At 37.4% G+C, this 12,153-nt stretch overlaps 1 protein-coding gene across 1 annotated transcript; it reads left to right on the forward strand.

Moving 5' to 3' along the window:
• The first annotated feature begins 228 nt into the window (after nt 1-228).
• slc2a10 (solute carrier family 2 member 10) lies at nt 229-11,852 on the forward strand. Its single transcript, XM_079843718.1, has 6 exons — nt 229-443; nt 783-854; nt 3,611-4,777; nt 9,285-9,407; nt 9,496-9,631; nt 11,577-11,852. The coding sequence occupies exons 2-6, from the start codon at nt 851-853 to the stop codon at nt 11,668-11,670; spliced, it is 1,524 nt and encodes a 507-aa protein (XP_079699844.1). The 5' UTR covers nt 229-443; nt 783-850; the 3' UTR covers nt 11,671-11,852.
• Nucleotides 11,853-12,153: the final 301 nt, after the last annotated feature.

A 12,153-nucleotide genomic window follows, 5' to 3' on the forward strand; every position in this document is an offset into this window, starting at 1 on the left:
TTATCTAATTGAGAACATGTTTTTGCATATTATACAATTATATATTATATTTATTACATTATATTATAGCCTATTTATTATATGTTCTGAGAATATTCTGAGAACGTTTTTTTCTTAGAGCGTATTTTTGTATTACATAATATTAAATTATGTGAATGAGGTGTTAGTAAAAAAGATTATCCAGCATTCCCATGATAAGTGGAGCGTCTTTAGCGTGCGGGGCTCAGTGAGTGTTTCAGGAAGAGTTCAGCTCCTGCCACGTAGCCGCGACTTCCTCGGATGCACAGACTTCTTGCAGACTTCAGGGAAAGACTGAAGCTTCCAAGGAACTTTCCAAGATGAAAAACTGTGATGCAGATGCAACAGTAGCGTTTCCATCCTAAACAACGACACTGAACCGCGTAAAATAATGACCAAAACATGACCAAACATCTCGCCTGAGGGTAAGCGGTCAGAGGCAGAGCTGCTTCTGTTGTTTAAAGCTGTCTAAAGCGGTGGAAGCTCGGTCTTATGCTTGTGTTCTGAAAACAGGCTTGCTTCGGGAAACTTTACAGCCACACGTGAGTTTGGAGTTGTTTGAGAGCAGGATTGATGGTAGAAACATCAGCTGCGGGTTATTTATAGCTAATTAGAAACGCGTTCAAGCGACCTCTCATCTAATTAAATCAATAGCGCCATCAGGAGAGTTGTCATGGCGACAGCGTTCTGAATGACGCGTGAAAATAACGTTCAGAACAGATCAGAGTTCTCATTTCATGTCTACGTTTTTGTTTTGAACACAGGTTATGTTCCCGAACGAGACAGACTCGTTGCGTTTTTGATGAACCAGCATCTCTAAATCCTGTTAGAAATGGGTAAGTGTCAGACCTGTTCAGTGTTTGTTTTAGTTTTAGTACGTCATTTTAAAGTAAAATAAAAATATCATTGATTGTGACTATCTCTATAGCAAACAAATATGACCTAATTTTTATTTTGTGTTATGTGTTTTGAAGCCTGTTATGGAAATTGTTTATAGGCTATGTGATAGATAGCTTCGTAGGCTAGGCCTACTTAACTACTTAAAACAACATATTCTTGTACGATTATTCGAATATACACTTTTTTTTTACATTTTGGTCTTAGTTTAAGACCTTATGTTTTCTATTTCTTTTCATTTAGATGAGAGCAGACTCTGAAAAATGACTTTTTCTCCTTTTAATCCATTTGTCTATAAATGTGGTTTTAAAGGTGCACTGTGTAAATGATATTGCATTTCTGTCAATAGATCCTCATAAATATTACACACTGCACCTTTAAGTTGACGAGTGCCCTGAAAATCTGACTAGTGATCTCTCACTATATCTGGAGTAAAGTTAGGGTTGTAGAGCACATCTCTACTGGTATTGCTGCCTATACTGTGTTTGTAGTAGGCCTACATGTGAATTTTACAGTAAAAAATGTCAGCTGTTTTTGCCAGAATTGTACTGTAAAAAAAACCCAGTAGCAACCTTTTTTATTTTTTTAAACGTAAATTTACAGTGAAAAAACATTTCATTAACTGATATAATGTTAATATTCCGACTTACTGAAGTGCTAAAATCTAGTTTGTACCTTTCCCTCACCCTTCCCTCGAGTCATTTTGACCCGAAACTCTTTCTTTTCTTTTTCTTTTTTAAAGAAAATCTACCAATTGAGTGTTAATCGGATTAAATGGTCCAGGACCCTACGACTTTTTTTGCACTTGAACCACGAATACAAAAATTGACTGGATTCGAGGAGTTTTGTGGTTGAAATAAAAAAATTAAGAAATCCTTCCCTCTCGGATCAATTTGACCCCCATAGGAATTAATGGAATGCTTTAGTACACATAGAAAAACTTAAAAATGTCCAAAATTCAAACAAAAAATGCAAAAAATTTACCAAAAAAAAGATTTTATAATGAATGCGTATTATCAGAATGCGTACTGAAGAGAAACTGACTTTGGGACCCAGCAGAACAGCTCATTTGCTCCGTATAGAGCATAGACTGTAAAAAAAGATAGGTGACGCCCCTTCACTACCTTCCAATGTCCGAATATGGCGCTGACATCTCGCGCTGATTTGGTACCTGCGTCTGGGCAGTAACGTAGAGATCTTTGGAAAAAAATTATTTGAAGTGTAATTTGATTGTTTATTTTGTCTCACGTCCCATTAAAATACATGGAGAGGGTGGGTTTATGAGCTATACTGGGACCAGCCACCTGAGGGCAATCGAGACGCTTTGGCTTCACTTTTCAGGACGTGTGTGGCACGCTTGATATAGAGCTATTAGGCCATCTAGTGGCAAGAGTTTCCACTAGAATTCTTTATATCTCTCAATTCTGACTTTATATCTCTCAATTCTGACTTTATATCTCTCAATTCTGACTATATCTCTAAATTCTGACTTTATATCACACAATCCTGACTTTATATCACACAATTCTGACTTTATATCTCTCAATTCTGACTTTATATCACACAATTCTGACTTTATATCACACAATTCTGACTTTATATCTCTCAATTCTGACTTTATATCTCTCAATTCTGACTTTATATCTCTCAATTCTGACTTTATATCTCTCAATTCTGACTTTATATCACACAATTCTGACTTTATATCTCTCAATTCTGACTTTATATCACACAATTCTGACTTTATATCTCACAATTCTGACTTTATATCTCTCAATTCTGACTTTTGTATCTCTCAATTCTGACTTTAAATCTCTCAATTCTGACTTTATATCACACAATTCTGACTTTATATCACACAATTCTGACTTTATATCACACAATTCTGACTTTATATCTCACAATTCTGACTTTATATCTCTCAACTCTGACTTTATATCTCTCAATTCTGACTTTATATCACACAATTCTGACTTTATATCTCACAATTCTGACTTTATATCACACAATTCTGACTTTATATCTCACAATTCTGACTTTATATCTCTCAATTCTGACTTTATATCTCTCAATTCTGACTTTATATCACACAATTCTGACTTTATATCTCTCAATTCTGACTTTATATCTCTCAATTCTGACTTTATATCACACAATTCTGACTTAATATCTCACAATTCTGACTTTATATCTCTCAATTCTGACTTTATATCACACAATTCGGAATTTTTATCTCTCAATTCTGACTTTAAATCTCTCAATTCGGACTTTATATCTCGCAGTTCTGAGAAAAGAACTTTATCTTGGCAGAAACAAGCTTCCATACTAATATAAATAACTGATAAACTGGATAAAAAACTAAAAAGAAACGATTATTTGAATAAAAATAAGATGACTTGTTTTTTTTCAATTCCAAAATATTTTACTGTAAAATTACACTAAATGTTGCATTAGATCTGTTACGGTGTTTCACCGTGCATATAAAAGAACTTGCCACCAACCAATTTTTACTGTAGTATTTTTTTTAGTCTTTTACCATTAAATTATGATATTCTTTTAAATATTTATTTTAAACAGGACTTTTTTGAGCAGGTATGTCAGATTCTCAGAACACCAAGAAAAGTCCTGGTTTTCCCTGTATGACCCATTCATCCCAGCTGTAACGTTGATTTCTGTAGCATTTTCTCTTTTCCAGGTTGTTCCGTCCTGGCGCTCACTATCATCACATCCACTCTTGGTGGCCTAGTGTTCGGCTATGAGCTGGGAATAATATCCGGCGCTCTGCCGCAGCTCCAAGCGCACTTCTATCTGGGTTGTGTCGAGCAGGAAGCCGTGGTTAGCGCTCTTCTGATCGGATCACTGTTAGCGTCTGTGATTGGTGGCTGGCTGATTGACCATCATAGCAGGAGAACGTCCATTTTACTGAGTAATCTCCTCATTCTGGGAGGCACCATTATCCTAACTGCAAGCATGTCTTTTTCGCCATTGGTGGTTGGCAGGGCCATCATTGGTTTTGCAATGAGCATTTCCTCCATGAGCTGCTGCATTTTTGTTTCTGAGATGGTCGCTCCCAATCGCAGAGGCTTGATGGTGAGCCTGTATGAAGTTGGAATTACTGTTGGGATCTTGTTGGCTTATGCTGTCAACTACATCTTATCTGGAGTCCAAGCAGGATGGAGGTACATGTTTGGATTTGCTATTGTACCGTCCCTCGTGCAGTTGGTGTCCATTGGGTTTCTACCTCAGCAAACCTCTGTAAGCCTCATTACAGAAGATGATAGGGAAGCAGAACATGTGAAATATAGTGTCTTTGACCTGTTCAGAACCAAAGACAACATGCGCAGAAGGACTGCCATTGGCCTCGGGCTGGTGCTCGGTCAACAGTTCACAGGTCAGCCAAACGTCCTCTTCTACGCTTCCACCATCCTTTTCTCAGTGGGATTTCAGAGCAATGCATCCGCAGTTCTTGCGTCGGTGGGTCTGGGTTTGGTCAAAGTCATTGCTACTCTACTGGCAATGGTATGTTCAGACAAGGTCGGCCGAAGATCACTTCTGATTGGGGGATGCACAGCGCTGGCTGCTGGATTGATACTCGCTGGTTTCTTGTGTGGACAATCAGTTATTGATGCAACAAAACAATGCACTTCATTGGAGCCACGTGTAAATCTGACCTCACCAGCTGAAAATCAAGAAAACGTGGGCAACATCTCTGTGAATCAAAGCACTCCATCTACTGGAAATGAAACGCACGATGCTCATGGACATTCAAAAACGTTATCACACTCAGAGGATATGTATAAGTGGATCATTTTAATCTGCATGATGGCAGTTGTGAGCGCTTTCTCAGTGAGCTTTGGACCAAGTAAGTAGCCTTTGATTTTACATTTCTACATCCATGTCAAATCAACCAAATTATAAAGAGACTTCCCCAGCTCAGATGTTTGATTTTGTTAATATTTTTCTGAAGAAAGACAAACATAAATAGTAGGGCTGTCAAAAGATTAATCGCGATTAATCGCATCCAAAATAAGAGTTTGTGTTTACATAATATATGTGTGTGTACTCTGTTAATTATTATTTATATATAAATACACACACATTCATGTATATATTTAAGAAATATTTGCATGTATATACATTTATATAATCTATAATATATGTAAATATAAATGTTTTATATATATATATATAAAAAAAAAACTTAAATATATACATGCTTGTATGTGTATTTATATATAAATAATAATTAACAACAAACAAACTTTTATTTTGGAAGCGATAAATCGCGATTAATCTTTTGACAGCCCTAATAAATAGTGATGAAAGCCATGGAGTAATCCACTATTTTTTACCATTTTCACCTGAGATTTGGAGCCAAATTACAGGGGTGTAAAATGACTTTAGAAAGATGGCAGCATCATTATTTTATTTTCACACAGAGTTTGTTAGGTCTATTAGTTAAATATGTTGACTTTTGCAATCTTTGTTTCATTATATGCCAACGGTGACCGTTCAAAATGGGAAAAAAACACTTATTGTGTTTTTTGCCCCAAGTTTGTATGGCTGTAACTCAAGAAGTATTAAAGATATCTTCACATCTCTTTAGATTCTGGTTCTTAACAAATCCTTCTTTTGGTATCTTAATTTTAAAGGGTAACTAAACCCTAAACCAACTTTTTTTAGTTAATGATCTGTAATACTGGGGCTTTATTAATGCTGTTCATTGATTCGGAGTAAATGTTTTGACATTTGAGTATAAAGTGTTTTAATTCTATAAAATATGGTGTAAAACCGCCAAAGTGCTGCCCTCTTAAGGTTGAACGGTGGCTACTGCAGTTGAATTTTCCTATTGGACGTTGTGGTACATCGTGACGTAGGATGGTACCTCCAACGGCTCACTATCCGCGCCCCTAACACGAGCTCACCACGCCCTCAGAAATGTTTCCCCCAATCACACGATGAGAACGGCTTCACTCCAGTATGAACTGTCATATTACATGAAGTAGAAACATTATGAATGAAACTGACTTGACACTTGCTTTAACATTGTATTGAAGAAAATACGGTTAAATAATGCAGTTGTCAGTACACGTCAGGCTTTTCTTGCGATATTATTGCCGCCCGTCATGTGTACAGACAATTTTCATACATGAGACGCGCTTTCAAACCCTGACACGTAAGTGGTTGCCGCGGACGCAGATAGATTAGGTCAGTTCTCTTGCGTGGCTGCTTCACTAGCATCGTCGGCATCGGGAGTTAACGCAGTTTGAGCAGCGGCTCGCATTGATGAGGCTCCGGGTTTGTGTCTGTTACAGACAATCCACCCTCCTCCACTTCAGGTGAAGGTGGGGGAGAATGGCCGCTCTGTTGCAAAGCTGGCGTCACTCCAGTCATTCTCCATCTTTGCGACTCGCGAGTCAGACAGCTGTCAATCAATTCGTCACTGCGGGTCTCAGGTGCACACCCTCCGCTCAGCCCCGCCCTCGGTTCGTCCCCTCTGTGTCCGCCGGGCTCTGCCCACTTTTCCAGCATTTTTTGAAAATTGCCAGTGGGTGGAGTTAAGCTCTGAGCAATTTTCCAGCAATTTTCAAAAAATGCTGGAAAAGTGGGCAGAGCCCGGCGGACACAGAGGGGACGAACCGAGGGCGGGGCTGAGCGGAGGGTGTGCACCTGAGACCCGCAGTGACGGATTGACTGACAGCTGTCAGACTCGCGAGTTGCAAAGATGGAGAATGACTGGCAACCACTTACGTGTCAGGGTTTGAAAAGCGCGTCTCATGTATGAAAATTATCTGTACACATGACGGGCGGCAATAATATCGCAAGAAAAGCCTGACGTGTACTGACAACTGCATTATTTAACCGTATTTTCTTCAATACAATGTTAAAGCAAGTGTCAAGTGAGTTTCATTCATAATGTTTACTTCATGTAATATGACAGTTCATACTGGAGTGAAGCCGTTCTCATCATGTGATTGGGGGAAACATTTCTGAGGGCGTGGTGAGCTCGTGTTAGGGGCGCGGATAGTGAGCCGTTGGAGGTACCATCCTACGTCACGATGTACCACAATGTCCAATAGGAAAATTCAACTGCAGTAGCCACCGTTCAACCTTAAGAGGGCAGCACTTTGGCGGTTTTACACCATATTTTATAGAATTAAAACACTTTATACTCAAATGTCAAAACATTTACTCGAATCAATGAACAGCATTAATAAAGCCCCATTATTACAGATCATTAACTAAAAAAAGTTGGTTTAGGGTTTAGTTACCCTTTAAAGACCCTATATGGTTCAGTCCCAGAGATATGGAGATCTTAATGCGACTCTGTGAGTAAAATGGTCAATTGTATACATTTTCAGTGGCCAAAAACCAAATGTGGGTCACTTTGCATACTTTTTTTCTTTTAAAGGGATAGTTAACCCAGAAATGAAAATTACCCCATGATTTACTCATCCTCAAGTCAGCCTGGGTGTATATGACATTCTTCTTTCAGACGAATACAATCTGAGTTATATAAAAAAAAGTCCTGTCTAATTAAATTTTTATTGGACCTGACACAGGCATTACAGAATATTTCTAAATGGCTCGAAATGTCTCATTTAACTCTTAATGTGCAGAAAACAGTTTCTATGTGCTTTTCCGTACGAAATAGGCCTGCAAGGGATGTATGTGAGGTGCGGATCAAGAATGAAGTAATTCAATCAGTGAATGAAGTCAAGCACCTTGGCATCATTCTGGACAAAAATGTAAAATATGATAGTCAGGTTAAGTACATCTGCAAGAAGGTTAAACCTTACCTAAATTGTTTTCATGTTATTAGAAAGGATTTGTCATTTCAAACTGAAAAACTATACATGCATGTAATGATATTTTCACATTTAATCATATTTCATTTCATCATGGTCACAAGCATCCAAAACTAAATTAAAGCCTATTATTTCAATATACAAACAGGCAATAAAAGTTATGGATGGCATCACTGTGATATTTTAAGTAGTGATCGACCGATATGGATTTTTTTAGAACTGATACCGATAATTTTTGTTTTTATGTGCCCGATAACTGATATACAGGACCGATATTTATTTACTGTTATTCTTCTGTTTTTGACACGATTACAACACCACTGAACTGAACAAACCATTTTATTTATAACAATCACTTCCTCATTGCATAGAAAACAAATCTTATTTATACACCAATAAATAGAGGGGTCTGAAAGTGCAACAACAACAAAAAAAAGTGCACTGGTATTTTTTGTTGTTTTAGATTTTGACCCCATGCTCACATTCTTCATTTGGCATTCTTTGCAAACTGCCAGCCCTGGCAATGACTGAGTGAAGTAAGTCCATACGGTACTTTACTTTGGTTTTTCCTCCTTTCAGTCATCTTAAAAAAAGTGTTGAAAATTAGTATTCTTTCATGTTAATTTGAATCGTCATGTTACAAAAATAATTGTATTTATAAAAAGCATCAGCAGCAACACTAATGTTAACAATAAGCAAAATAAATGTACAATGTGTAATGTTTTCAAATGGAGAAAATGTATTAAAGACAGGAGTCATACCAACTTTGCAGAAATGTAATACTTAATTTTAAAAATTGAAAATAAGTATTAAAAATGTATAAACTGTTTAATATGTTAAAGAGTGAAGAATAATTCGCTGGATTATTCCTGTTATCAAAACTGAATTTATCATCATTAGGCTACTCCAGTCTTCAGTGTCACATGATCCTTCAGAAATCATTTTAATATGATGATTTATTAACGTCTTTCTTTCACCAGGAAAAAAATGCTCAAAATAAATTTTTTTAACTGGGGACTGAGTTGAGTGACAGAATGACGCAGTTAAAGATGCAGTGTCACTGGCGGCACCAAACTAAATTTGTTTTGAGGATACACAACATAAGTTTAACTTCAATGGGCCCTGTTTTAACGATCTAAGCGCCTGGTCTGAAGTGCGCAGGTGCACTTATGGCATGTCTGAATCCACTTTTGCCACTTTTAGCTAGACCAGGTTTGTTTTGGTCAATGGCGCTGTCGTTTTCAGTTCCTCAAAATAGCAAAACTCCAACAATGCTCCTGAACACACCTGGTTTTCAGACCAGACGCCCATGGGGGCACAGATGCGCCAGTGCATTTGATATTTAAACAACGTTGAGCTGGATGTGAAAATGAGAACTGTGTCGGGCTGAGACTAGCAAACAACACTCACATCGTGCCTGGCGTCACATTGCACCGGGTGAATGATAGGGCCCTATATATATTTTTTTTTTTTCCAGAGCTGTTTGGTGCCGCTATTGGTGCAGAAATGACTTGATATTTGATGCTTTATGCTTTAATTGCATGAATCTGTGTTTCACAGTGACATGGCTTGTGCTCAGTGAGATATTTCCAAAGGAAGTCAGAGGAAGAGCCTATTCGTTCATCAACTGCTTCAATGTGGGAGCCAATCTCATAGTTACCTTCTCTTTCTTGAGTATAATAGGTATGCACAACAACGAAAAGATGAAATATGACATGTATGTGTATATTATTTTCAGAATTTCCCCACAACTTTCGTTTTGTTTTCTCAGATGTGATTGGTCTGTCTGGAATATTCTTTGTGTATGGAGTTATTGGAATGGCAGCCGTTGTATTCATCTACCTTGTCCTACCAGAGACCAAAGGAAAATCTCTTCAGAAAATTGACAGAGAGCTCTCTCAGACACGGTAAGAGAACATATGCGGGGTTGAATATATTTATATAAAAACAAGCTCTGGTGCAACTATAAAAGATAATGCGTCCGTGCTTGTGTGTCTATAAATGAGTGGTCAACCAATATATATCGCCAATGCCAATATTTGGCATTTTTTAACCCTCATATGGTCGGTTTGGACCCCATTTGATGTTTCCCTCATTAAAAACATTGTTCTCATCATCTCAGTGGCTTGAGATTTTGTGACTTTTCCTACACTATCTGTCTAAACACACCAAAAAAACTGGGTTTGATTCGATTGTTCTGAAGGTATGTAAACAAAAAAAGTCACACTCTGAAAATGAATGGGAAAGGTGAAAAGAGTTTTTTTATTTTTCATTTTTCAATAAAATGTATAAATCCAGCACACACATACAGGTGTGACTGCAGCAGACTAGCCTGACAAGCCCGACCCACATCAAGATGTTGGGTCTGGGAACTCACCATTGGCAGGGCTCCGAGGGGCGGGATAAACGGTTGTCTTTCAAATTCCCTCTGCAGGCAATAGGATAGCGCTACAATCAACCAGAGCAACGACTAAGGTGAGGCGGAGCTAGCTGATAGATTAAACTTTCGCCTTATCCGGTCGGCAAAACTCCGAACACATCTTCCTTTCTTAAGAATGACTTCAGTGCTGTTCTTTGTTCTTTTCTCAAAGAAAAGCTTAACTCCAAGTCTTCCAGAGTCGCGGCCAAAGCCGATTCAAGACCGCTGTTCGCCAGCTGCTTTGTTTACGAGTAGCACGCGGAACCACCGCAACTCTGCCGTCATTATGTTAAGCCCGCCCACCGACTCTATACACGATGTGATTGGCCTGACCAGAGTTTGGTTTTTCCAGCTCGCAAGCCAACGGAGAGTTGCTAGACTACCCTGGCTGCAAATTACATTTGCTGCCGCTAGGATGCGTCTAGATTTCTAGGCTAGCAACAGACAGCATTTGTATAGAATTTGGCAGAGAAAATCAGCCACAAATGCAGATATGAAGGAGAGCTACACGCACACAGTTTTACATTTGGTTTATTGACCAATAATTTGTGAATACAATCTGACCCGTACATTTTTTTTGTAGCATTTAGTTATACTTTTGCAAATTTATATGGCATTATTGCAAAAACAGACCCTTCAAAACATCTCAAACAACAACATAAACAACAAATTGCTTTAATGTATTTATAGTGTTTATATATTCAACAAAAAGATATATGTATAAAAAAGTAAAAAATAAATAAATAAAAGTGATAGCAGTTGGCCACATCCAGAGAAATGAATGGACCTCAATGGCCCTCTGCTGGATATATATATGCTCAAAACACTTTATTTCTAAAACTGTAATTCCTACAGGTTTTCTTCTAACCAGCAGATGGCAGAATTCTAACAAGATCAATATCCAGAAAATTTAAACAATATTTTTCATATGCAAGCGGTGTAGTTGAGTCATTTTGTGGTAAAAAAAAATCACATATCCCCCAAAATGCAGCATAAATGTACAGTTGAGAAGTAAAAAAAAAAAAAAAGATATACATCATGTGTGTTAATTTTTTTTTATATTTGTATACATTCGCTCTGTAAATGTTTGGGGTAAATATGAGGAACCCCTTACCTGTCACTGTCCCACCGGTGGGATGCTTGGCGCTCTTTTTTTATTGCCTTTTTTCATATCATATTTTAGTAGTCATCATAAAATCATAACATCATCATAAAAGAAAGGTCTGAGTGTCAAGGTTCCATTTTTTTTATTTTTTAATAGAAGTTATATTAACAAAATCTCATGGGAACGTTCATTTTTGTGATATCGACTTCACATTTGGAACACAACTTGGTTAGACATATTGCTTTGATTTCATAGTAATTTAGTAATCATGAATCATAATAGTAATCATGAACACACAGCAATACTCAAAATATGTTCTTTCTTTTAGATTTTTTCGCAGAGAAGAAGTCTGCAGTATTTTCCAAAGAAGGCATTTCTCTCCAGGTTATCAGAGAGTTCACTTGATGAGTACGACAACATGACGTGGGGTGAACGTCATAAAACTCCTCTGATGACGTCAATATGAATAATACTTTTCATGAAATAGCTTTACCTTTTGTAGTAACTATTGTACTTTGGTTCACGTTAGCAATTAGCGATAAATCCTTATGAAATCACAGTATGCTTTTGTAATTATAATTTTAAATAAAGATAAATTACCCCTACATGACTCTTATTTTAATGCTTTCATAGTTTGTGACTATATTTTTGTCTCAGAGGATGGGCCTGAAAGCAAATGTAATTTAAAAAGTTTTTTTTTTTTTAAAGTATTAAAACATTATGTCTTATGATCTGTGGAATTGCACACAGGATAAAGAAAACATTTACAGAGGTATGGCTTAGAATGAGCCATTTCAATCTTCATACACCGAGGGTCCCCTTACAGTGAAGTCGCCATTTTGCTCCGTCATGTTTCTACAGTAGCCCTAAACGGACAAACTTCTCTACAGAGCACTAGTCACTCT

This window comes from Gobio gobio (genome assembly GCF_949357685.1).
Source record: "Gobio gobio genome assembly, chromosome: 19".
Lineage (NCBI taxonomy): Eukaryota > Metazoa > Chordata > Actinopteri > Cypriniformes > Gobionidae > Gobio > Gobio gobio.

Excerpts from the sequence above, each read along its gene's own strand:
- slc2a10 (XM_079843718.1), top strand. Across the intron at positions 4,778-9,284 it reads CTCAGTGAGCTTTGGACCAA|TGACATGGCTTGTGCTCAGT; the intron begins GTAAGTAGCCTT and ends TGTGTTTCACAG. Across the intron at positions 9,632-11,576 it reads AGAGAGCTCTCTCAGACACG|ATTTTTTCGCAGAGAAGAAG; the intron begins GTAAGAGAACAT and ends TCTTTCTTTTAG.